This window comes from Lethenteron reissneri, chromosome 22 (genome assembly GCF_015708825.2).
Source record: "Lethenteron reissneri isolate LAM-NWPU_2019-01 chromosome 22, ASM1570882v1, whole genome shotgun sequence".
NCBI lineage: Eukaryota > Metazoa > Chordata > Hyperoartia > Petromyzontiformes > Petromyzontidae > Lethenteron > Lethenteron reissneri.
The window spans coordinates 8,138,777-8,166,468 of NC_083800.1; the positions used below are offsets into that span (position 1 = coordinate 8,138,777).

Below are 27,692 nucleotides of genomic sequence, written 5' to 3' on the forward strand. Positions count from 1 at the left end.
GCGCTGTTTTGCTCGATAGCGTCTGCCCTGTGTAAACATCTTCGAGGTGGGAGGTGGGGACGGGTTAAAACCCGCTGGGCATTTTGTTTTTGTAACGCACGAAAGGGAATGAGTGGCGAGTTATTGTGGATGGACGCTCGCCTGTCCGTTATGCGTACGTGCGTTACACGTGTGTGTGTTACACGTGTGTGCGTTACACGTGTGTGCGTTACACGTGTGTGGGTAGTGTGCGTAGTGTGTGCGTGGGGTGCAGGCGCTACGAACCTGGCGAACCAGAGATCGATTCCCGCTCACGGCCAACAGCAGTCACACTTATCTGAACCGGTCCTGAGCCTCCCCTAGGTCGACTCAGCCTCAAGTCAGTACCGGGCGCGGTGTGTAGTAAACATCGCCACTGGAGAGACAAAGGCGGCCGGGCGTGGTGCTGGCCACCCACCCACTTCGTGTGCCGCGCCGGCCAGCATGCGTGCTCGCTAACAGCACTTGCCCCAACATTCTGTCAAGCCTATTCGGGTGATCTTTGTCTTTGGTCTTCGGTGGGACCAGGCGCACGCACCAATCGACCACCATAAGACATGAGGAGGAAGCAGAATGCGTCCCCGTCAGAGACGCACAGCAACATCAGCGCTTGGCTCCACGACGGTGGCCCAATAAGGGTTTATGACTGTGGATGGGCCAAAGATGCACTGCAGAGGGAGAGGTGAAGAGAGAGAGAGAGGTGGGTGGATGAGAGAGTACGGATGATGGGTGAGGTTGGATGCGTGGTTTGGGGAGTAGGAGGAGGGGGGAGTCATTATGAGTGGGTGGTTGGGTGATGCAGCGGTGGGAGTTGGGTGGGAGTTGGGCGGGGGTGGGAGGACCGCGCAGAGATGGGAGGAGGCAGGAGAGCTCATTGTGAGATGATTGGAGAAGGGATTAAAAGAGCGGCCAATCGGGGCGTACCGCCGGAGGTAGTAACAAGGCGTGCAGGCACCGCCGTCTCCCTGCAGACTGCTGCTGCATTCAACCGCAACACGCGCGAACTGCTTTGCTTGCTTGCTGCCGGAGGGGCTTCTGTACAGAGCAGCAGGTTCGCTGCCGTCTTGGCCATGTAAAAACCTGCACAGCCAAAGAGCAGCAGCGGCATCGGCAAGCCCAAGGCCAGACACGGTCACTGCCAAGACGGGACAAAGAGAGCAGAGAGGGCTAAAACGAAACGAGCAAAACAGCGAGAAATTCACAATCAATATCTCGCAGCTGACCACTCTAAAATAGAGCAAAAACTCGAGGGGGTTTCTTTTCTTCGTATTCAAACAACGGACTATCTTTCTTTTTTGGGGGCGGCGGCGGCGGGGGAGGTGGGAGGCCGGGGGAGGCTGTATATTATTCCAGCGGACTCATTGTCGCGACAGCCGCTCTCGTCCGCGAGTAGTTCAGCGGCGCGCTTCCAAGAGTCGCAAGCGAAGCCGGTCGAACCCCACCCCGCACCGCACCAACGCGACCCACCGCTCCACGCGATGGAGCCACCGCGCCGCACGCGCTCGGCCACCCTCATCCCGCTCGTCCTCACGCCGCCGCCGCGGCTCCTGATCCTGCTCCTCGCGCTCTCTGCCTCGCCGGCTCAAGCGCACTACTACGACGACTACGGCTGGCAGTCGGACGCCTACCAGGGCAGCCAGCGCTTCTACGCCAAGCCGGCCGTGTGCGTCTCCATCCCCAACAACCTGCGGCTCTGCCAGAACATCGGCTACGCGCAAATGCGCTTGCCCAACCTGCTCGAGCACGAGTCTCTGCCCGAGGTGCAGCAGCAGGCGGGCAGCTGGGTTCCTCTGCTGGCCAAGCGCTGCCACCCGGACACGCAGCTCTTCCTGTGCTCGCTCTTCGCTCCCGTGTGCCTCGACCGCCCCATCTACCCGTGCCGCTCGCTGTGCCAGGCGGTGCGCGACTCGTGCGCGCCCGTCATGGAGTCGTTCGGCTTCCCGTGGCCCGACATGCTGCGCTGTGACAAGTTCCCCATCGACAACGACCTGTGCATCGCGGCGCAGTCGGCGAGGGGGGGAGGAGGAGGAGGTGGAGGAGGAGGAGGCGGCGGTGTCGGCGGAGGTGCCGGGGTCGACGGAGAGGATGAAGGTGAAGGCGTCACTGCGCAGACAGGTGAGGGGGTGGGGGGTGATTGATTGCGCCGAGGGGATATCGTGGGGATATGTTCGTGGGGGATGAGAGTGTAACTTGGTGGTGGTGGTGGTGGTATTGAGGTGGTGGTGGTGGTATTGAGGTGGTGTTGTGTTTTCTGAGTCGAGCGTCAAGACGAAAGTCAAAAGTTGCGTCGGGTGGGAATTGTTCCCAAGTGTCGCGACGGTGACTCGTGTTGTCATTGCAACGACAACGACAAAAAAAAACAACAACAAAAAACAACAACAACAAACTCCCCAACGCGTGACTACGGTGACGAGATGGCGTTGTTCAGGAGTGTTACGAATGCAGACGACGCAGGCGCGCGCGTGGTTGTTATCGGAGTTTGCAGGCAGCTGACGAGGCCCAGCAAATGGCCCCGTTTGACTGTGTAATGAATATGAACAACAGATGTACTGCTGAGTTCACCCGTTTCACTGACCTGATATTACTGCGGGGAGGAGGGGAGGAGGTGGTGGTGGGACGGAAATTGTGCGCCCATCACCCCGACGTTTAACGACTAAAAGGTGGACTTCGCGTTGGACAGCTTGAATCACCCTAGAGAATGGCCCAACGGAATCCACGCGAGAATGAGTAAGACTCGACTCAGAAACTCCACTGGTTGCGGCCCAAGAAAGCGTTCACAGCCAAAATAATAAAATCGCTGGTGACTAAATTAACACTGGCAGAACGCAAACCCAGGATGCCTTCACAATCCCCCCCACCTCCTCCTCCTCCTCTCTTCCCTTTTCACATTTCCCCCTCACTGATCCCTATCTCATCCATGGGGGGAAGGAGGGAACTGGAGGAATAGGGGGGGGTGAGGTGGCTCCATCCAACATGAGCAGGTAGATTGTTGTGAGAGAGCGAGTCTGGTGTTATCATCATAGCGACGCGGTTGAGATGGCTTTTTTTTTGCGGCGCTAAGAGAAACGAGAGAGTGTGTGTGTGGGGTGGTTTTTTTTGAGACAGAGAGAGAGGATTCCTTTTTTTGCGGGTAGTTATGCAGGCCTCTCTTCCCGAGTGGTGAGTGAAAGTTGTTTTAAATTGCCTCTCGTGCCTTCCGCGCGCGCGCGCGTGTGTGTGTTTTATGGGGGAGCGCTTTTGTGTTGCTGCCTTAAGCGAAATGGATTTAACACCGCCCCGTTTATCCACGCCGCGCGCGCGCCTATTTACGCCAAATCGGCGTTTTTTGTCCGTGTTTTTGAGTCAATTTGGCCGAGGTTGCAGTGTCATTTGCCGTGCATTTATTTATTGATGTCATCCGTTTGTCACCATTCTCCCAACTCGTACGAAAAGAGAGCATGCATTTGTCGATGCTGCTACTGCCATTGGTAGTGGTTCACAAAAAAACGAGAAGACTCAGGTTAGTCTGACACCGTGGCCTTCAAAGGAAACGTTTCAAGAGTAATAGGCGACCTTTCAGGCAATGGGCCATGTGTTATTAAGAAGTGCCATTGCCCGAAACGTCACCTAATATATATTTCTTACTTTTGAAGGCATCGACGAATGTGAGTACACACACAAAAAACCGTGGCATGTTGTGTTATAAAAAAAGTAAAATCTCACTAGGAACGTGAAATATAGGTCCATCAAGAGGCATTGCTTGTGTAGATGCCCTTGCCTTGTGTGTGATCAAGGCCCTACTTTTAGTTCCGCCTCATTACCCACAGTTATACCATTGTTTTAGAATGAAGCAACGCCCTTTGCATAACGTTGGAAATATTCCAATGTCTTGTTACCATTTCTCTGCGATTCCTATTGAGCTTAAATGCTCTGTAAGGAAATACACTGCTGGTCTGTGTGCAACGGTCCTCCATATAATGGACCCGCTCGCTATGTGTGTACACAAAAGGTTGTTTTATGTCCCCATAAAATGATGTTTGAGAAAATTTAAATAGCAGGACATTTGAGTTCCACTTTATTTAATGTGTTCAAAAGAGAGCGAATATTAAATGTGACACAGCTAAAAGTCAATCTTTGGTTTAGAGCACGGGTTTAATCACGTTTATAAAGCTTCAATGTACAAACAGTGGTCATGGAATTTAATTGGTTGCCCCACACATCTAATCACCCCTTGGCCGTCCAGTGGTATCAACATAAGCCCAACCTGTAGCTTGCTGCCCTGAATTTAGAAGGACAGACATTCTCAAAATTCGTGACTGCGCCCTTGTATTTTGCATGCAGAAGATATCAATGGGTGTTCGTGGTGAATTCTGATACGGCTCAGACACTGCGAGTGCTTTAATAATGATGAGTGACGGGACGGCGCAGGAGCGCGGTGAAGACACTTGTGTGGTGGTGTGCTCATGGGTAAAGAAAAAAACGCACGCGCCTCACCATTAAATGGAACGCAGACAAAGCGCCGGGGTTTCCAACAACGATCGACGGAGGAGAAACGGGGAGGCAAAGTGAGGAGGAGGAGAGGCAAGTGTGCGCGTCTGTGACGGACGGGTTTGAGACAGTAGTCCTGTTATTTCTCCATAAATGGGCAGCGCTGTTAGCAGTGGAAACAAGGAGAGAGAAAAAGAGCGAGCGAGCGAGAGAGAGACAAAAAAAATCCGCAGGAGACCCAAAAGTGAAAAGGCCAGTCTGAAATCAGGCTGTGGTCGTACAGGAGCGAGAGAGAGAGGGAGAGACGCAATAGAGAGGGGCCGGCGAGAGAGAAAGCAAGACAGGAGGGGGGGGGGAGCATGAGGGTGGCATTGGGCAGAAGGCGGGGGTCGAGGCTGGACCCGTGAGTGTAATAATAAGAACGTCCTCCTAAAGTGCCCAGCTCTCCGTCCCCCTCTCTGCCCGGCAGCTTCACGGTAGAGCTGCCCCCCCACCACCTCACCTCCCTACTCCCCACCCACCACCCTGCCCCCAGCTCCCCCCCACATCCTACTTACCCCTCTAAGACCCAAAGTGGAATCTAATTAAACACGCAGACTGACAACCCTAATGAGCTGCAGACGAAGCGCAAAAAGCTGAGAAAAACGCCGCGGCACAAATCGACGGTTTTTTGTTTTGTTTTTTCTCTCCGTGGCTTTTGTCCCCCTGCCCGCCTGCAGCACACAATGCAACGCGCGGCCCACGCTTTCTGAAGACTCTTCGGGAATTAAGAGGCGAAGTTCAGTTAAATTGGTTCGTAAAATCGCCGCTATTGTGCATTGTTAAGACAAATGCAGGATTGTGTTGTTTCGGTCTATGGTAGCGTTTGTAGTAATAAGAATAATAATACATCCATATTCTTAGGTTTTTTCGGTAAAGTCACGTAGGTAAAAAAATTAAAATTAATAAAAGTAAAATAAAAAATAAAATAAAAATCACGACGTTTCGGAGGCAACACAAGCTTCCGTCTTCAGGTGGAACCGTCACAGCACGATATTTGTAATTTTAATTTTTTACCTACATGACTTTACCTAAAAAACCTAAAAATATGAATCCTTGCAGTCACGAAAGCTTCAAATCTAGAAATAATAAATCCATTTGCCTTGGGGGGGGGGGGGGGGTGGAAACGTATATAAATATATGTTGAACCTAAAAAGCAAACAATTGAAATGCGTACAGGAGAAATGTATACCTACGTGTAAATAGTTTGTACTTTTTTGTTTAAATGCATGACAATGTATTCAATTTTTGAGCGTGGAGTTGGCGCTCGCAGAAATTGGTTACCGCTGGTCGGATCGTGAGCTTCCCTGGGGGGGGAACTGGTGGGGGGGGGGGCATCAGGGGGGGGGGGGATCAGGGGGGGGGGATTGGTGGGGGGGCATTGGGAGGGGGTGACTGGGTACCGATGAGGGGAGCGACAGGAACTCTGAATCTTTTGTCCCCAATAAAAAAAAATTTACTCTAATTAGGAAACAGAATTTGCCTTAACCATCTGGAAACCCAAAAATCTTGGCCTATTTTGTTTGTACAGTATTTGGGATTTTTTTTACGTTGAGCAGGCAATTCTTTACAATCACTGGCCTCTTACTGGTATTGCAGATGGATATTTAAAGCAGCGGTAATTTTTCTCACTGCGCGATGAGCCAACGACACGAGTTTGATTCCTTGCCGTGGCTGACATCAGTGGCAAGTGATATCCAATCCTGGGAGTGCACTCCTCCTTCACCAATGCGCACTGATTAACGTGGTGGTGAGGTATGGTCAAACAATTATCACACGCCATATGGAGGCCGTCATCCAGCAGTGAATTTCTTAAAGGCTGTCGTTTACTCTCACTCTTTACACACAGCGCATGCAACATCCTAACTTTTACTATCGGACTCGTTTGCCCCGTAACGCTTGTCCCTAATAAAGAATGTCACTCGTTGCTATTTGCTTCTATATATATTTGACGCTAGAAATAACGTTTGGGTAAGCAACAAACAAAAACCACGCCAAACCTCAAAAAGCTAGAGCAACACGAAACGCACGTGCGCGATTGTCTTGTTATGGCACGTAACAGCAGGTTGCAGTGATCGCAATCAGTGGTGTGACCATCGAGGGTGCGCCGGGGCCCATGGGTCAAAAGGATAAAAGCGCCAGGCCACAAACAGAGGGAAAATTCGACAGGAGACCTCCCCCCATTTCATTCCTTACACCAGGACTCGTGCCACCCCCGCCCCCCCACGCTCCACCACGGAACGAAATGTATGTTTTGTGTCAATGTGTCATGTATGTATGTTGAACTTTTTCGCACCGTACGTAGCCAACCTCGCTCATCGGAGGTGTGGGGGAAGGACAACAAACCAAACACAAAAAGCACTTCTAAAGAAATACGTTTTCAGTCGAGATGATTTAAAAGTGCATATAGCTCCAGCGGCTTCCTAATATCGTAAGGAAGAGCGTTCCAGACGGCCGCAGAGGCGCATCTGAAAATGCGCGATGCGTTCGATGGGCCGCCAAAATAGCAAGCACTCAAGTGTGAGCACATATCAGAGTGGGACCATCAACGAAAGCAGTCTTTACATGCTCTACGTTGAAACAAACCCATTCGCTGGCACCTGCTGCGCTAATGTGCTCCGAGCATCCAGCATAACCATCCCCAATGTGTTTGTTGTTGCCCTCAGAGATGAAAGTGTGCCCTCCGTGCGACAACGAGATGAAGATCGAGTCTGTTCTGGAGCACTACTGTGCCAGCGAGTTTGGTGAGTTCAGCGCCCCATGAGTGGCAGCGCACCGGCCAGAGAGAAAGCCACCAAAAATGCCGTTCCATGGGAGTGTAAAAAAATAAGTTAATTAATTGTCAAATGTGTGTGTTTGTGTGTCAATTCATGCTTCAAGGAGGACTTTTGAGGTAAGTGGCTAACACAAAACAGTGTTGCATTAGAGGCAGGTATGGTAACAAAGGGATTAATTCCAACAGTCTGTCTGGGTTGACGACCCAGAAAATATTTTCCTCTCGCTACGGCTTTGGCTACTAAAAAGTCACGAGCCTACAGCAGTCTACCAGCGACAAAGAGAAAATGACATTTTTCAACACGTAACAAACCTCGTTCAGAATCCTTCTCATCGCTACGGCTGTGGATACTAGACGCGTATCTGCCGCAGTCTATACCGGCGACCCGGAAAATATAAAAATGAGAACTTAAGCTCGGTGCAGCACGCGGAGAGGCCGTAATTAATAGGGCACGTCAACGATACCAACTCTCTTGCTCCCTCCTCCCCCTCGTGAAGCCGGGATGTTTTAGGAGAACCTTTTGACCCCGGCAGTTGTGGGTCGAGAAGCTGCCTGTCTGCCGCTGGCAGCGCTCACAAACCGGAGAGCCCTGAGTGGGCGGCTGTCCTCGTTTTACTTGCTACGAGCCACGAAAGAAATTCGTGGGTTTTTTTTTGGTGAAAATTTAAACTAAACTTCGCGCACGCTCTTTCGCAACTTTGCTCCGAACGTGGAAGTCTGCTTTGGCGGAATCGGTGCACGATTGCACACGTCGGTTAACACATGGTCGCCACCGTTTAAATGGGTCAAGGTCTATAATTAGATCTAATCAATTCGAAACATGATCCGATCCACACATTCTGTGTTACACACAGTGTATGTTTATGAGATGTGCGTTAAACATGGGCGTGGACTGGCGGTGCAGTGGTTAGCACACCGCGCTATGTTCCTGATGAACCAGGTTGGTAAGTATGTGTGTATGTTGAACTTTCGCACCGTACGTAGCCAACCGTGATAATCGGAGGTACGGGGGTAGGACAACAAACTAAACACAAAAATCAGTTCTAAAGAAATTAGTTTTCAATCTAGATTTTCAAGTGCTGCAGTGGCTTCCGAATATCGGAAGGAAGAACGTTCCAGACAGTCGCAGAGGCGCATCTGAAAGCGTGCCATGCAGTGACCGTCTTTGTTCGATGGCGAGCCAAAAGCCGCTGCGAGGATGACCGGAGTTTGCGTGGGTGTGGAGTGGCAGTGCAGTGGTTAGCGCACGGCGCTATGTACCCGATGACCCGGGTTTGATTCCCAGCCGTGGCCAACGTCGGTGGTGAGTGATTTCTGAACCGATCCTGGGGATTCCACCTTTGACCAGCATGGTGAAACATGGTCAAACAAAGTGTGATGGCGGGCCTTTCTCCAGCAGTGGATTGCCAGAGGGCTCTATTTATCTAACGTAAGAAAAAAAATCTCACTCAATGTCAGTATAACAAAAACCTGACCTCCTTGAAACTCAGTTTCTCAAATTAAAAACATCTGATTTATCTGATCAATCAACGTTATCATGTAAAAAAATACATTGATCTCAGCACTAAAGTAACAACATATTAGCCTATAGTCTACAATGTAATTAATATCACGCTTTTTGGTGTGGATATGCACTTAAAGGTATATACAAACTATAATATCACTTATCTTATTAACACAACACAAGTTTTAAGCTTGGTGAATGAGAGAAATATAAAGCATTTAAAGTTTTTTAGGCTCACGCCTTCCTTGGCCTCAATATGTGCCCCATACTGTAATTGAAACTCTCCGACAAAAACAACATTGTCGACTTATTATGCAGCGTACTGCACAAGCAATTGGAAAACCAATACAGAATGTATATTCATAACAGACACAGTGCATTCATTCTGAAGTTGCTGTGTTCAATGTAACCGCTGGGTATAGACCACTCCTCATAAAATAGCGCTGCCTGAAGATCTGCATAGCCGCGTAACAGTTGACTCCATCCTTCTTCATCACTCCATCTCCTCCTCAATCATATACCGTGGCAACCCACACGGTTTACCCCGTATTCTTGTACAGGAAAATTTAGTTTTCAGGTCCATACGGAGTACAGCCGTTTCAATACGGGCAAAAACATGTTTTTTGTCTATTTCTTTGTGTTTTTCCTTGTGATGGGACTTTGTAGGATCAACGTTGAGATTTATAAGGGCACGGGGTGACCAATAAGGTCTGAATTTATATATTATAAAATAAGCACTGATAAGGGGTTGACAGGTATGCCATCACCTGTGAAGTCAAGCACAGATTTTAATTGCCGTCATCTCTCCTTGAGACTAAATGCTTCCACGGTCTACTTGCTCCTCTTAATTACAGCAATTACTTTGTATAGTTTTTGTTGTTTTTGATACGGCGAAATGTGTATTTGCACACGCACGTACAGAATATTACATATTGTAGTTTATCCGAGATCGCATGCAAAAGGACATAGGCCACATATTTATAAAGACAAATGCCAATCTCTGAATGTAGACATGAATAAATAAAAATGTCACTACATTGACCTATGGCCCATAAAGACCGTGTTTAGCAGTGGCATTTGTTTGAAGCAAATGGGTCTCTCATCAGCAAATAGGCCTGTTAAACACGGCTTTTTGTTTCACATGGAGAAACAAACATTTGTCTGTTTCGTTCAGCGCCCTCCACGGTGGCACGCATTGAATTTTGTAAAAGATAAGTCACCGTCTGAGCATGACGGCCTTGAGCAAGAAACTATTTTAAACAAGTTCGTTTAGGCGTAGCGGTGAGAGAGATCGCCCCAAAACGAACTGGCATCATCACCAAGTTCATTTCTCACCACTGACCGAAGGGTCCCCTGAAGGCTGGAGTGAGTTCACATTAATGTACACAGTTTAACTTGCTGCAAATAGTGGTTGTGTAGCTTAAAAGGTAGCATGATTCAGCATAAAACTTTGCAATCACTAAAATGGCATGAGAAAGTAACATAGAGGTGTAATCAGCACTCTGCAAATAAGACGATAACATTAAATCTACACCGTTGGGTTGATAATGGCAATATGGCCACGAGAAAATCCACCATTGCTGTGGGTCCATGGGTTACCGATTCAAGTTCATTTGATATCAAGTTTATCTAAAGTAATCATTTACATTTCAAGAACTGCATATCAAGATGGCCATACTTGGCCATGCTGGTCAGTGCCGTTTGGCGAAGGGGGTGACCAGCACCAATTGGGATATCACATGCCACTGGTATCGGCTGTGGCTAGGATTTATAGCGGAGTGCATGACCGCTCTCCCCATAGCCATTATTAACCATGACCAGGAATAAAGCTCACGTGTTCGCAAAGTTGATTACAATTGCAACTATAATGAGCTACCAAGTAGAGTTCACGAGCATGGCTAATGATGATTGGACAGTGACCATAAAAAGGACACCGTGACATTCGTCGGTTCATTATGACCCTGCAGTCAATAGGAATTGCTATTCATTAGGCCTCTCTTCGTGATCACAAGGACTCGGAGAGTGCGCACATGAGTAGTTCATTCAGTGTCTGCGCGTCAATGCTCTCGCAGCGCTATGCTAAGCTGGATTGAGGTCAAAGCCAAATTCTCGTCTGGTTTTTTTTTTATGTGGGCAATCATTGGTGACTACTTTAAGGCCATAAACATCACCACTTGCACGTGAGAAGCTGTTATACCCTTGTGAGTCTACTCGGAGCTCACACTTGGGTTCTCAGCTCTGCTTGCTGGCTTACGGCTTTGACACGGTATTAGTTTTCAAAGCCACATCGCCCCGTTTCTCACCGTCGTTTAATAATCCGCCTCCGCTCTCTCTCGAGGGAGAGAGAGCAGAGAGGATTCATGCGGCGCACTAACGTCACGGTCTCATGAATCGGCGGCAATAAATATGTAAAAATTCTCAAAACAAAGTTGGAGGCCCCAATGTAAGCAAGCAGAATGCAGCTTAATAAGAGCTGCACCAAGTTTCGCAAAAAATCCACTGAAACAATAAATAACCCACCCACCCCCCCACGCACACAACACAACAAATGCATGGCTGTATCCCAGTAATGACCAGGAATTTATAAACATTAATAAAAGTCCGCTTTTGATATGATTGTTGCGAGAGGGGTCTTTAGAGACCTGTTTCATGGCTGTTGGCCAAACACTTTGAATAAACCGCCGCCCGTTTCCTAATCCTGTTTATACTTACGAGGAGATGCACCCCCAGGAAAGGGGTTCGTGTGACGTCCAGTTGCCGTTATTACCGGCGACTTTTCTAATGACGCCACAGCGGTGAAATTGCTCTCAGATGCATTTTCCAATGCAAGCATGAAAAACATAATAACGATATGAAGGCACGGCATGAGATGGCAAAAGCAAAAAAAAATGGCATTTGCGTCATTATTTTATTTATACATTTTAATAGCAGTTCGTAATAGCCTCTTATTGGTACTTGCCATTTTTCTTTGAGATGCAACTGATATACTTGTTGGTCATAGTTTCTTAAACTACACAATCAACCTTACATTCTCCTCATGTTACTTTTCGAAATGTAAAACAAAAATCTGCACATATGAGCAATCAGATTAATCAGATTCATCTTGGCTTTCACTTCGCAATCCATAGGAGACACATTGCTTTGTTCACCGACGAGGATCGCACATTTGTGCGTTTGGCTTGAGACTCAAAGCATTGTCGAACTTTAGGCTGACACCTTGCCCAATGAGTGAAACAAATAAAACTCCAGGCTAAACATTTTTGGGAAATATTTGCTTTCAGATATTTCTAGTCGTAAGAACAGACCGGATTACGCATTCCACATTATTATTTCCAGCTTTTTCCAAACCATCATTAGAATGTACATAACTCAGTTACGGTTATCCCTGCATTTAGTATTACATGCAGTCCTTCAGGATTAACGATCAGGTTAATTTTATGGACTATCCGTTAATAACCGGGATGCATCGCTTAACATAACCTACCCTTTCTGTTCATTCGGTCTGCCCGAGTATACAACACACGCACGTATACAGACTAGTGTACGGTGTACACGCACAACGAACTGAAGCAGAACAGGGTGCAGCGTGTTTATTATCTGGATGAGATGTTGAAAATTAGTGTCAGACTGCTGGGCACCTACATGAGCACAGGCCAGTGGAGAACGTCTGTCTGGTGAGCCACCGCACGCACCTGCACGCGGCAAAGTGCCGCGGAGAAATTTTCGGCACACTGCAAGCGCTTTGGCATTTGACAGAACGTACTGAATCGGAATCAGAATCTTCGTTTAGATTGGACAATACAATAAAAAAAATAAAACCGATAGGTGTGCAAAATAAAGAAAAAGGTATGCAAGTCACTAAATATTTGAAAAATACGTTTTGTAGCACTTTACATGCACAGCCATTATATATGCAAGTACATATATATATATTACACAGCTATATACCATGTCAAATCTATTTACATGATAGCCATATACCATGTCAAATCTATTTACATGATAGCCACATACCTTGTCAAATCTATTAACTTGCACAGCCAACACTATTTAAATCCATAACATGTACAGCCATGTATCATGTTACATGTAAACCTCCTATAGACATCCACGTACAATGCCACCCGACATATACACAGCAGTGGCACAGTGTTCATGGCAAGGGCTCTGGTGAAAGGAATGACGCGGGGGGGGGGGCTGTCCAACTTCACCCCCACCCCCCCTTGGTGCAGGGCACCTGGGTTCCTCTGGCCAGTGGGTCCCAGTGCAATTGCACCGCCTGCACACTCGCCGCACACGTGACACCACCACCAAAAAAGCAAAGGCCCCCCGTATAGCCTGAACAGGCTGTTGGGGCAAGTGCTGTTAGCGAGCTACATATGAAGGTCGGCACGGCACACCTGGGGGTGAGTGGCCAGCACCACGCCCGGCCGCCTTTGTCTCCCTAGTGGCGATTTTTACGCCTCGCACTATTTACTCATTTGAGGCCAAGTCAATCTAGGGGAGACACAGGACCGGTTCGGATATAAAATCGCCACTGGTGTTGGCCGTCAGTTGGAATCCAACCCGGGTCCGTAACCGCTGCACTACGGCTCCCCATGACACCACCACCACTCGCACCAGGCGGCTCGGTGCTGCGTCTGGGCAAGCCCGTGCCTGCCCCGGCGGCTTCTCCGTCTGTCACGGTGACGCCGGCCACTCGCCGGCCGCTCCTGCCCATCTCCTGTCGATTCGCTCGTCTCAACAGACTCCCTGCTCCTTCTCCTCCTCCGTCCTCTCACGAAATCCTCCCCCCACCCAAGCCCCCCCCCCGCCACCTCCCCCGGCGAGACGTTTGCGTTTGAGACGTCCATGTCCCGTGACCGGCCAAGTGTTTAACATTCTGCTGACCAGAGCGGGCTGAAAGCCATGCCCAAAGCTAAGCGCCCTCCGACAGGTCCTCATTGTAAACGGTAATCTGCTTTCAGGGGCGGCTGTCAAGAGAGATTTCCACATCGGGTCTGCGTATACTTTTTCAGCACTCGCCACCATGCTGCCCGTAGCGGACGTTCAGTGGACGTGCGACGCTCACGTGCTTGGCCACGCTGGTCAGTTGCGGGTGGGAGCAGAGTACAATACAACAAATGGATTGTGGTCCACTGACCTCTGCTGCCTGCCACGTTAGCCCCGTAGCAGCACGTGTTGGTATTTCCCTTCCGAGCACTATCCAGGTTCGATTCTGCTTCGCTTCTGAGGTCGGAATAGATTGGGCACATCCCGTGTGATTTGATCACAGGCAACGTTGCTTTATATAAAACCAAAATTAACTAAATGTAGGGAACTATTAGAATGTATTTAAATAGTTATCAGTGAACCGTCTTGAAATCAATCATCCCCTGCATGTGTTGCAGTCATTCCTGATTCGTGTGTATCTTAAATCAACCATTATTCTTTACTCATTTTCATTATAGCAATGATACTGAACAGAAAAGGGTTGTTCTGTGGATGGACTGCTCCTGACAGAGTAATGTGGCTTTTCTACATTCCTATGGTGAAGGCCATAAAAGTGTGTATAAATAATTAAGTAAATATTGGAGTAGGTCCACTTCATTATCTTGGGTGAACAATAATAGTTATGTCTAACCACGTTACATCTCCATGTATTCCCCGAGGCTCCTCTGTCTTGGAGGCTAGATTTGAGGCTGTAAACTAAGTGTGTGTACAGCCGTACAGATATAGGCAGACACATCCTTTATTGCCGAACCAGGTAAGAACCCCTTGAGATTTCAAGGACGATCTGGGTTACAAGATCGGTTGCAGGGAAACTAAAATTGCAAACGTTTACACGAAACGTTAAATGACACAACTCAAGACGAGTTTTACAAACATAATTTCGCAATATTACACACCAAGAAAACATATTTCAACAATACATAATGTAAAGTGACAAAATAAGAGGGAATCCACCTGATCTCGTCAGACTTCAGGAAACAAACAGGCTTGGGCCTGAACTGTTCTTATGCTCTTAACGTCTATGCTCCCCGCCTTTTCCGACTCGCACCGAGCAGTGCGGTGAAGTATGGTCCGATAACCCCCAGGCCCTACATTGCATGGGGGAGGATCCCACCCAGCATTGGATTCACATATGGGCGGCACACGCACACGCGCACGGTGAAAACCAAATTATCCGAGAGGTATAAATAGGTAGAGGATTTCAGAAGCATCTGCTCGTAGTAACACGGGTGTAGGCAGACAAAGAGTTAACCATCTCTCTATTATATTACGTTTAATAAAAGCTCATTTAAAGCACGCTCTCAATTCATGGGAGAGTCCACAAAGTATTGCAAGAAAAAAAAGAGCTCGGGCTTAGCCATTACTGTTGGCATGAAGTTTGAATGACATTTATTTGGAGGCTGGTATGATGTGGGTAATTTCCACTATGACCATGCACTCTTTGATTAGCCAGCTTCTTGGCAGTAATAGGGGGGGGGCACCCCACAGCGCGTTGTTCTTAGTGTGTAGATTGCCAAAGATCCGGTTAATTCTGCACTGTCTTTTAAAATAAAGCCCTGTCTTTCGAAAAAATCAAGGCGGTCATAACTTTTCAGTCTCTCATCTCGGCGCATCTCCGCAGTGCCCGGTGGGGGGGTGGGGGTATGGGGGGGTGGGGGATTGGGGGGTGGGGGTTTGCGGGGGGCGGACACGCTACGCTGAGCCCCCCAACGCTGTGCCCACCGGCGGTCATTTGTCAAGTTTGAGCAGGCGAGTGAAAGCTCGCCATTCTTTCGCAAAAAACGCGCGGCCGCCGGGCTCTTTGTGAACGGGGGGGGGGGGGGGGGTCTACCTTGCGTTGTGGTCAGCTCGTATGTCTTAATCTTGTTGCGTTGACTCGCTGCCGCCAGGGCCGAGTGAATTGTAAGAGTAGAGAGGGGCGGCGATCCGGCCGGGTCGGTTGGCGCAGTGTCTCCGAGCCAGCGCGCACAGCGGCGGCGGGGGGGGGGAGCGTTCGAGCCGTGTAGCCGACCGACATTTGCAGCGGGACAATGCCGCACGTCTCGTCGGCTATGGAGGGAATGTTAAAGATTCCTATGACGTGATTTTTTTTTTTATCCGACCGCCAATTTTATTACCCCCCCCCCCCCCCCCCCTTTGTGCCATCGGCATCACGTCGTGAGGTGGAAGTATCCGTTCGGATCTGGCGCAGAGCAGCGGCACCCTCTTTGTGTGAGGCAAGGGCCAGCAGAGGCAAAGATCTCGGAGCGAGCTCTTGAGATCCCTTCAAGTGTGACCTCTAGGCCACACACTAAGGGGGGTGGCGCATTCCTACCTGCCCTGCCACCCAAGAGTAATATATGTTACCTGACAACCAACACAATATTTGTTTTATTCTCAGAGTTGGAATTTTGCCAAATTAATTGCAGAATCAACTTTATTGTGATGGTTTCCGCCCCCCCCCCCCTCCCGTCCCTTCTCTGTGTTGTCATTGAGCTGAGACCATCACATCTCACTGCGCTCGAGATACCGGTTTAATCACAGGAAGCTGCTTGGATTCAAACCCAAGAACTCGGCGGTGCCATCTCAGTGCTCTGACCTCTGAACCACCTGGCTCATGTTTTGTCAAGTTAAAGTGGTTTCCCACTGTGCGGGTGTTGCGCTGTGCTAATATCCCAACTCACAGACCTAAACCAGTGCCGGAAATTCCACACTCCGATGGCAGGGGACAAGCTTTCCCGACAGCACAACCACCGTGGACTTCCCCCACAAAAGGGGCACTAATTTTATTGACCCCCAGAATGTTGGAGGGCGGATTCGACCCCTGACTGGGATTTGAACTTACATCCGTCCGATTGCAAGACGAGCTCTCGACCGCTGAGCCACCCAGCTGGGTCTCTATGGCTTAGTAACAAAAGCTACGGCTCGTAGCTACGGCTCGTAGCTTTTGGTCAGATTCGGGAGAATAGCCCAGTGAGACTACAATTTAATATTTTCACAAGAGGCCTGGGTCAAACGTCCAAACGTAACGATTTCAGATTTCTGCAATAGAACAAAATAAGGAAAATTACATAATATGGACTCCATTTAAGGAAAATGCAGGTCAAGAAAAGAGATTAAAATGGAGATTTTTAAGAAAATATTGCATGCGTGCAAATATCACGGAATTAGAATATGTGAAAGATTAATCCCCAAGTGTAAACGCCCGACAAGCACAATCCAAAACCCCTAAATTGCTCAATAAAAAATGTATCTAATAATAAGTTGAAAGCTGCTTTGGTTGGCATTGTTTCTGACTTTGAAGCAGAGACAATGTCATTCTGTCTACGAAGAGCGTGTGATATAAAACAGGATCTAACCAAAAAATTGTTGATTTTTTTTGGGAACGTTATGGCTTGCGTACAAGATCTTTCCGTTGCATGATGGCATGAACTTAAAATTCAAACTCAATTATCAGCCTCATTAAAAATGTGATCGTTGATAATAGCGTCACTTGCGTGTCTGGCTACGCAAGCCTTCTTTTGATGGATCTTGTAGCTCACGGGCCTGTCACCCGATTTGTAAATGTGATGCGATTAGCAGGAGCGCAGCCACGCCATTCAAGCTGGAGGGAGCGCGACCAGCGAATGGGTTCTCAGTGGTTATTGGTTAAATTACAGATGCACAGTGACCCATTATTTGCCAATGCAATCGTTAATTATTCTGTCAGTGCTGACCAGTGGGCACAACATTTTGTAGGTGTCTCTTAACCTTTTGTAACAAATGTTAGGGGGGGTGGGGGGGGGTGGTCGCTTGGCCATATCTAAAACTATCGCGGATGTCCAGAGACCCAAAGTGGCTGCTGCTCCGCCCGGCCGTACACTCGTGTAATGACGACTTGACACACTTGTCTTGAGATGGTTTCTTTATTGAAGAGACACGTTCGCTTGACACAGGCGGAGACCCCCACTACAACAGCCCCGAGTCTCCCGCGCATCTCTCCCTTTTATACCGACCGAGGGCACGCCCCCATTCCCGAACCTTCTTGCTGGCTCTCGATCGCTCGCTCTACCAGCTGAATCCACCGTCCTCTTCCGTCACCTGACCACGCTCCTATTCTTGATCATTCCCGTAGCCACCAGTCCCTTCGTACTGCAGGCCGACTCCCCTGCCGTCACCTCCCGTGGCCACTACTAGTCCATTCGCACTGTAGCCTGACTCGTTGGCAACCATGCTAATCTGAGGTGCGGGGGGGGGTACAAACTAAACAAAAAAAGCAGCTCTAAAGAAAAAGGTTTTCAATCTGGATGATTTAAAAGTGCGTAGCTCCAGTGGCTTCATAATAACGGAAGGAGGAGCGTTCCAGACGGCCGCAGAAGCGCGCATTTGAAAGCACCGCGTGATGCGGTGGCCGTCTTTCGGAAGTGCTCTGCACACAAAACGGCCTCGATTGCGCACCTCGACAAAACTTTCATTTTCATCAGAACTTTGGCAGAAGACCGCTTCGACCTCTCCATTACAAACAACTGGGCAAAATCAACAAGGCCACGACTTTCTTTTCTTCCAGTTATTTCGTCAAGATGGGAATCTGGTCGGATAAACAAAAGATCCTTTAAAAAAGAAAAACTTTTAAATTTAAAAAACTCCCCAAGTATGGCAAGCGTTTCATTATTACAGTTGAAACGACAGGGTATAAACGTTAATAAACATTTTGACTTGTTTCGAGCGTGATTGCTTTACAGCGAGCAGTTGAAGTGCGTCAATGCTGTGCTTGTTGTGCACAGAAAATGTCAAAACACGCGCAGCACCCTTGGGTTAGGCACATCACTGCAACTGCAATGTTTCATAACAAATCACAACATTGAGGGTTAAACTTGCTCGCACGGAAGAGCTATTTTAAAATGGTACAAGTTCCAAATAATAATAATAATTATTATTATAATTAACATCCCTTCATGAATCCACTGCTAGATGAAGGCCTCTCCCCCACACTGTCTCCGCCATGGGGGTAGTTTAACCATACTTCACCACATAAACACGTTGCCATGGTGATGCCTGCTGCCACGGTGGCAGCGGTGGACGAGCAGAATGAACGAAAATAACTCAACACATTTGTCAAGAAGACTGTGGCCTTAAAATGAAACATAATATGTATATGGCTGATGTTTCGAGCAATGGCCCTTCTTCATAGCACACATTCTGGTCGGTGCAGGTCGGGTAAGATATTGGCATTCGAAATGTTTTGCTACGGAAGGATGCTGCGTCTAAGCTGGACCCAAAGAGTGACCAACGTAGACGTGAGAAAAAGTTGTGCATGGAAGAAGGCAACCTGATGATGCAGGCGGGGATGAGAAGGAAACTGGCAACGACGGGAAAATTGAAAGTGTGTTGTTGGGAAAAATGTAAGGAACTGGAAAGAGAGGAAGACCTTAGAGAATGTCTTGACGACGACGTAAGAAATTGGTGCGACACTACTTGAGCATATTGGCACAAGACAGAGGAAAGTGAAAACAAATGACGAAATATGCAGTGGACACGTCCCTATCTGCGAATGGACCGTGATGATGATGCAGGTTGGTGAAGGGTGGGTGAGGGACCTAGGACTGATTCAGAGATCACTTTCCACTGAGGTTATCCTTGGCCGGGAATAAAATGCAATTGACCAGTTTAATGGAATTGTACGCTAACCACTGTGTGACCACTCCACCCCACAGCACGTTTAACTCCCAATTCCTTGATGATAAAATAAAAAAAACTCAAATTGTCAGTTTGTATAACTTGATATGAAAACACTTATCGTGATACTCTCAGTCCATTACAGTTGGAGTAATAACGGTGCGTGCAGCCAAGGAATGGAGCATGTCCCAGGCAGAGTCGCGACCACCAAGGAAATGGAGTGATGAAATCAGTTCGCGTGCAGGCGGATTGTTATAACATCGAAGGATTGCGTTGGACGGTGGTAGCTTGGAGAGGACTTGATCCAGCAGCGGATTGACCATGGCTGATCATGATGATGGGATGTTTAGATAAAACAAATTTTACACAAGGGTCAAACCCATGTGCCTTGTTAGCACATACCACGGAAGCACATTTTTTACGCATAATTACCAACGGTAAACACACAAGCAGAATCACTTCCAGGGATAGCCCCGTTTAAAGTATAATTTGCCAAACACATTTGCTTATTGCAGCGGAAGAGTGTAGTATACGGAACCGAGCAGAGATAAACAGAGGAGATAATGCGTGAAGAACAGGATGAGGATGAATGAGAAAATGAAAGAAGAGGGTTTGTAGGAGGAGACGGGAGGATGGAGATGCAACCATGCACCTCTGATTAGCACGCTTGGCTACCGCTTAAGCGTACTAAGCGTTTGCATTTTGTTCGGTACGCTCTGCCCACTGCAGACCGTCCGTATAGCATCAAATGAAGCTTCGAGAGAGGTCGCAGGATGCCGCAACAGGATCAGTCATCGTGTGTGTGTGAACAGTCACTACAGCTGTTTGACTAAAATAAGAACACGTGTTAATTATCGGGCCTGCTGGCACGGCTGTGAACGGCTCCCGGCTCGCAATGGGAAGTGTTCCGAGATCAAATCGTGACTGGTGGCTGAGTCGGCCTCACCATCGCTCGCGTGCCTGTGGAATGAGCACCGCTTTGCGGGAAAGACAACAGTGATTATCCTCGCGGGGAAAAAAAACTCGCCGCGGAAATGTGGAATTTCCATCACTGTCCTCACGGCTGTAAATGGACACTGGGCAACGCCTCTCTGTATGTCCGACCATCTGAGCAGGAAATCACGGTGACTTTGATAAGAATGTGTAAGGGAGACTGAGCCTCAATGAGTGGGGAAATCAGTCCACACCCCCCCTCTCCACAACAGCCCCCCCTCCCACAACAGCCCCCCCTCCACAACCGTAGGGGGCCCTACAGACACAATGCCGCATGCAGTGAGAGACCGAAGCAACAACAGAAAGAGAATTGGACTTGTAGAGCGGGGGGAAATAAGCGGTGAAGGAATGAGTGAGTGAGCGGAGATAAAGAATACGTTTGTGTTAGTTTGTATCAAAGGACTGACACTGTTTAACCCTGGGGCATCAACTTCTCCGGTCATGTGTCTTGCGTTTGTTTTTGCTGGGGAGGGGAATTATAGATGCATAAATTAAATTGTGTTTGTACAGAAATCAGCGTGAGGCTGCTAAACGTGCAAGCAAAGCAGCATGGGAGCAGAAAAACTCTCAAAGTCTAGAACTTGAGCCCTTATGTGCACAATGTCTCGTGTAAACACTCCTAAACGGCTATGTGTACCATTCATTACGTGACAAACAGCCAAAGGGGGCTCAACCGGTGCCCACATTAAAAAAATCTAAAACGAAGAAAAAAAACGTTTATTTTAAATCGGTTCTTATTTATCAAACACCTGCGTCCGCATTTTTAGCCGTGCATTATTGCGATAATGAAAGTCATCTGTCCCGTTTAAATGGTTTGTTTAAAGTTACCAAAAGGGTAATTTTAAATAAGGTCAGCTTGGAGTTAAACACGTGCTATTGCAAGGAGAATGTTTTAATTCGGAGGACGTTAGCTCATACGTTAAACATGCCAAGTTCAAAATACACATCAGCGTTGCTTATTGAATATATGCACTTCTCTTAACAAATAAAATAAAACACGCAGCACCAAATGTATATATACTTTTTTTTTACTAAATTTACTGCAATTACGTTTTTACAATCGCTGCAGTTTTGAAGGAAGATTCCACTTTTTCAAAAAGTACATTCAAATTTCTTATTGGCAAATACTTATTTTTCAGGGGGGCAAGAGACTGTGCCTTTTTAAATCCTTTATATTAGGTTCACTTGCTTGCTTGCTTGCGCGCTTACGAACGTGCAAATCTTTCGGTCGTTTTTTAACCCACTTCCCGTGATCCAATCGAGCTGACATTTTGCACAGACTCGTTGTGTGTGACAATTTATTTCGTGAAAAAAAATTAAAAATTTTCCTCTTTTTAGGAAAATAAACAAATTCATATTTAATTTAAAATACCAATGTGATCAAAATGAAACTCTTACTCAAGAAAAACAGAAATGAATAATAAAATAAAACCGATGCCACGCATATAAAGGATTTATATTGAAAAACTTTGTTTTTACGGGTTAATTTTTTATCAGGCCAAACGGAGGACAATTAAGCATGCATTGGGAATTCGTTAATTTGTGTGATAATTGCTGAGAAACGCCTTGGGGATCTCTCTCTCTCTCTCTTCCCCTCCACCTCCCGCCCGCTTTCCCCAAGAGATCTTAAAAGTCTGTCTGGCGTGGCTGCTTTGCTTGGGTTCACAGATGGGCCTCTCCCATCTCAGCGCTTACCCCCTGCCGCCACCATCACAACCGACGCTGCCCATCCACCACTAATCTTGTGTGCACCAATCCCAAACCCTCTTCCTTCCCTTGGCCACCTGGCAAAGGGGTCAGGGGGAAATTATCTTCAGAAAAAAAAAGTCAAGAATGGCGTGCCACTGCGACCACATTTTCATGAACACCTTTTGAAAAAACTCTTCGCAACTGCTCCACTCAGCCAACCAACCCAGCAAGCCACTCACCAATCCAGCCACCCACTCCATCAGCTACTGCTCAACTTTCCACCAACCCACTCGTCTACCCAGCCAACAACCACCCACCCAACTTCCCCAGCCAGCCACCAACGCTGCCACCAACTAGTCAACCCAGCCACCCACTCACCAACCCAGCAACTTCCTGTGCCCAGGGTGAAAGAAAGAAAATAAAGCCTCTGCTAATCCTATTTTCCCAGTCCCAGTTGTCCTGCATTAGTTTAATCCTCTTGGTTGGCCTTTTAGAGCAAAATGTGGCCTGTTTTTTTTACTTTGGGAAGGGCCGTCTAGCCATACCTTCACAACAGGGCCTTCTGGGAAACATAACTTAGAGGGAGATGTGTTGTATCATTAGGAAGGGCTGTCTTTGACACATCTTTTGGAAAGGTCCTTCTTAGTCGCACTTTAACAAGGGGCCTGTTTGGTATTACTTTAAGAAAGGGCTTTCTGGTGCCCAACAGCTGAAGGGTTTATGAGCTACATATTTAAAAAATATACTTTTTACCTCCAGATTTCGAAAAAAATTATTTTTAGCAGCCAGATTTCCCCTCTTCAATCGCCAAAGTGTACCCCCTCTACTCAAATTGGTGTGGGGTGGTGTCCACCTCTGTTGTTATTGACCCTGAGCCAGTGATGGAAATTCCACATGCCTATGGTAGAGGGGATACACTTGGCCGATTGATTAAAGGGGAAATGTGGCTGTTATCGTAAACAACTGAGTGGACAATCATGGCAATTTGTCGGGGCCCGGGACATTGCGGACATTTCTTTGACAAATGGCAATTTTTTTACATGTTTTTCGAAAACCTTCCTGTTACCAATGTTATGGTTAAATTGTATTTTTATATCCTGGTCAGACTAACATTTGACATTTATCTGGCAAATAAAAAAAAAATCCTTAGAGGCATGTTGAGACTGTACATAATTTAATTGAGCTGCAACGGTGAGGGGTTTACATTTTAATTCTCTACACTGATAATATTTGTACAGCATGATCTCTACACACACAACCCTGGCATGCGCCTTAAAAAAAATACACAGGGTAAATTTTAAACACGTGCCTCAACATATTCTTTTAAGCATCTCCCCCACTAAAGCTGTACGTAACTATAAAGTACGGCCCTTCCATGTTTACTCACCGCAGAGACATCTGCTGTTGATAGAAGGTTTTTATTGCGGTATTTTTTTCCTTCGCGTTGCTTCAGATCATCCTCACGGCCATCGAGCAGAGAAACCATGGCGCAAGTGTTCCCCCTTGTTCCGTCTGTTCAGGGGCGTCGTGGTGGCGACATGTTAACTCCCTCGCCTGATATACAGGAGGTCACAGTTTGGATCCCGGCGTCTCTCTCCCCGTGGTCGCGTGGATTTTATCTCCAGATCCTCCAGTTTTTCCCTCCACATTTAGCAACGTGCGTTTAGAGTATTCGGCGGCTGTAAATTTCCACGTGATAAGCCACTGCGTTGAGCTATCATTTGTGGCCAAGTCACTTCTGAAGAAGAGCTACTTAGCTCATTGGACCTTACCTGCTAAAAAAAAAATGTTGCAGTGGGCACCGCTGTGTCGTTGCTCGTCCTGTGTTGATATCGCGACGATTCCGACGACGCACGGCATCCCTCCCCGTGAGCCAACGGGAACATCTTTGTGTAAATTAATGGGAGAATTTCTGAGCGGTCAGTTATCGCGAGCATTGTTGCAATGTTTAGCAAGGGGTCTGACCACCTAAAACAGTTTAACACGTAGGCTTTCGCGACCAATATCATCCATAATACAGGTTTTTTGTGTCAAATCGCGTAAATGTATAAATCTGTCGTTAAACCCGCCACCACCCGACACAGCCAATTAGTAAGGTTGGTCACGTAAACGGAACGTGCCAAATCGTTACTAGTACAGAACACTGGCTGTCGCCTGATGAAGATAGTTGTAATTACTGCCGAAACGTCGTACTCAGATTGTAAATGTTGTGGCTTGGCTCTCCAACACACCAGTGTGCTGTACTAGTATACTACACTATACACTACTATACACTATACGCTACACTATAAACTACACACCAGTGCTGTACTAGTGACGAATTGGCCACGTTCTTTTCACGTGACAACCCTTACTAGTTGGCTGTATCGGGTGGTGGCAGGTTTAACGACACTTTTATATACATATTTTTTAAGCGCACGCAGTATTGTTCTCCTGTGCATACACAGACAAACATTGCCTACCACCTCCTGTGCATGGTATTATTTAAACGCCAATTGAATGCGAATTCTGTGACAGTTACACTATTTCCAACAAGGCGTTTTTACCATGACTGCAGGCGCAGAGCTATTATTTTCCACCGCTCTTGTCAGGTTAACACACGCGCGGAGCCGAGAGCAATGAAGTATAGGTTCCCTATGCTGGGTGGCTAACTGTTCCATGCATTACACGTCAGCGCAGAAGGCCCAGGAGGGGAAATTCCATGCAAAGGACGCAGATTCACCCCGTGCGGCAACGTTTAAGTGATTCTGATCGACGGCACAACTCGCGATCCTGAACATCGTTGCCATGGCGTGTACCGTACGTTGGTGGGGTTTTTTTTTTTTACGATTGTGACTGTGCGGAGGGTAGTGCGAGCCCAAGGTGGGGCTTTGAGCCATCGCCGCGTTTTTACTTTGCCGTGACGCAACAGGCGCTTGCGGCCATGAAAAATCGGAAAGAGAATCGTGGGTTACAAGTGCATGATCCCCACGCATCTCTGGCTGGGAATAACTTTTCATCATCATCATCATCATCATTGTCCGTGAGTCGTGATCAGTCCGCTGCTGCATGAAGGCCGTCACAATCCATCGTGGTCCTACGATGCAATAATTACCCAATCACCCGCACACGAGCTAATTACATCGCTCAAACCCCTTTTCTGCCCGTTAATAATATAAACAAACGCACATCCATACGAATTTTCACCACCGAAGCATCGACCGCCATAAGCGCTATCACCCGCACTATTGTCATCACCGCCTGTATTGGCGTCACCCCCGCCAGCATCATCAGTATCATCACCATCGCGTGCAGCACAAGCGTCACGAACGGGGACAGACACCCGGCCAAGTGGTGCGGTGGAGATGTACAAATATTAGCAGCCATCTGTACCACCGTACACAAGTGACAGCGTGTATATATATATATTTCTGCCCGATGACCGATCGTTTATCTGTGTGCTGCACACCGGGGGGAATCCGCTAAAGCACAAACCACACAACTTCCTTCCAGCTCCGCCCAGCGTTCTTCTGCTCGTTTGTGACAATCTTGGATCATTGTCCTAAAGGGACCCTGCGCACGGCATTGACGCAGAGGGAGGGATCGCGAGCGAGCGCAGACGTCCTTGGTGGAAACCGCGCTGCGTAAACAGATGCTAAGCGGTGCGTTTAACAACGCCGGGGTAGTGGTGGTGGTGGATCGGCGCTGGCCGAGTGCCGCCGCCGCTCTCGGGGGCTAATGGAGCGTGGCCGGAAATACGAGCATGTCAACAACGCCACAGCGACGCTACGATGAGGACGACCACGGACAGGCCCTCCTCGTTTGGTTGCCGCGGTGACACGGGAGGTCGTGGGTTCGATCCCGACCCTGACGCCAGTATATATGTGGCTTTGGCATGTCTCTCTCTCCGTGGTCGTGTGGATTTTTCTCCGGGCCCTCCAGAATAGCCCTGACAGAACCAGATGGACAAAGACAAATATCTCGCGTGTAGCCTTAACAGACTGTTGGGGCCGAGGTGACGAAATGTTAACTGCCTCGTCTCGTATACAGGAGGTTGTGGGTTCGATCCCGATCCTGACCCCAACGCCTGTATAGTTGGAGTTTGCATGTTTTTTCCGTGGCCGCGTGGAAATTCCTCCGGGTCCTTAAGTTTTTTTCCCTCCGTAACATTTAGAGACATGCGTTTACAGTATTTAGCTGCTGTAAATTTCCACGTAATGATAAGCCCACTTCGTTGAGATTATTTGTGGCCAGGTCGCTTCTGAAGAAGAGCTACATAGCTCAGTGGGTTTTACCTGGTAAAATAAAAACTTGTTTAGTTTCGTTTTTTAGTTTGCGCTGCGGCTTCATCTCCTCAGCCACATGACCCCTAACCCCAACACCTGCCCCCCCCCCCCCCAGCCCAAGCCCCCCCCTCCAACACCCCATGTCCTTGAATGTGCCATGCTGGCATATTCCTCCGTAAACTCTTGTGAGAGCTTTGAGCCGGGCAGCAATTCAAACTTTAAACGTTAAACGCCGACACTTTTCAATTTCCACGGCACCATAACGATGAGCACCTTCGACGTTGGCAGCCATTGTCCCCCCCCCACCCCGCCACTGCTTGCAATCTGAACATTACTTTTTACAATGTATTCTTGAAGGGGGCTGGCAGTGTTTATAATCACGAGGGATCTGGGCAAGCAGCTCCACGCAGTGTGCAATGAGTTCTGGGTCAGCTTGGCCCCCTCGTTAACATCATAAATGCCCTCGGTGTGGTTCACGGCATTTGTCCGTCATGCCGTCATTCTCGCCGTAGCAATCAAAGTATGTCACGTGTCGCGCTGAAGATGCAGCCGCTCTTTGGGACTAAAAAATACTTTTGCTCGTGTTTGGCATTAGTCCCACCTTCCAACACTCAATTTAAAGGATAATGTAAAAACGTCAATGTTATTTTGTTGCATGATATATACAGCAATTATATATATAGAACAAGTACATGATACAGTCCACTGCTGGATGAGAGATTTCTCCATGCCGTGCGGGTCATGGGGATTATTTGACCGTGACGCTACAGCGCTGGTCATCGCAGGTTGGTGTAGGCAGGTAGCACAGACATTGGAGCATAGTACGGTACAACAATGATTTGTTTCATGCACTGCCTTCTGCTGACAACGTAGCCTCCGCAGCAGCCTATAGCAACCTGTTCATGCACCGGTGGTCACCTACTCAAGCACAATCCAGGTTCAAATACCTGCTTAGCTTCCGAGATTAGATTTTTAGGCCGGGCGTATTGCAGGCCATTTGTCCATTCGGCGGGATCGTGGCAGAGAGTACATAATTATAAAGTAAACGACAGATTCCTTCCTAATGCGGTAGTAATTACTTTAGAGCCTCCGTACAATTCATCTATGCCCTAAACCTCCAAGGCCTACACCTTAAGCATTCGCAGGCGATGCGTATGATGTATCTTTATTACCGATTAATGCTGAGAAGCGTGGCCAAACGCACATCACAATATGACACGAATGTATATAACATGTGCTGAATTGATGTAATTTTTTTGGGTTTAAATATTCACCATATGTTGGGTCTTTGTCGTGCATTTCCAGCGAAACTCGC

General features: G+C 47.8%; 1 protein-coding gene across 1 annotated transcript in view; it reads left to right on the forward strand.

Annotated features, from left to right (window-relative positions):
• The first annotated feature begins 959 nt into the window (after positions 1 to 959).
• LOC133345595 (secreted frizzled-related protein 1-like) overlaps positions 960 to 27,692 on the forward strand; it is a 39,813-nt gene continuing 13,080 nt past the window's right edge. The window contains exons 1-2 of the mRNA XM_061556504.1: positions 960 to 2,133; positions 7,191 to 7,268. Of these exons, the coding sequence (XP_061412488.1) occupies positions 1,497 to 2,133; positions 7,191 to 7,268 (715 nt within the window). The 5' untranslated portion in view covers positions 960 to 1,496. The remainder of the gene's footprint in view (positions 2,134 to 7,190; positions 7,269 to 27,692) is intronic.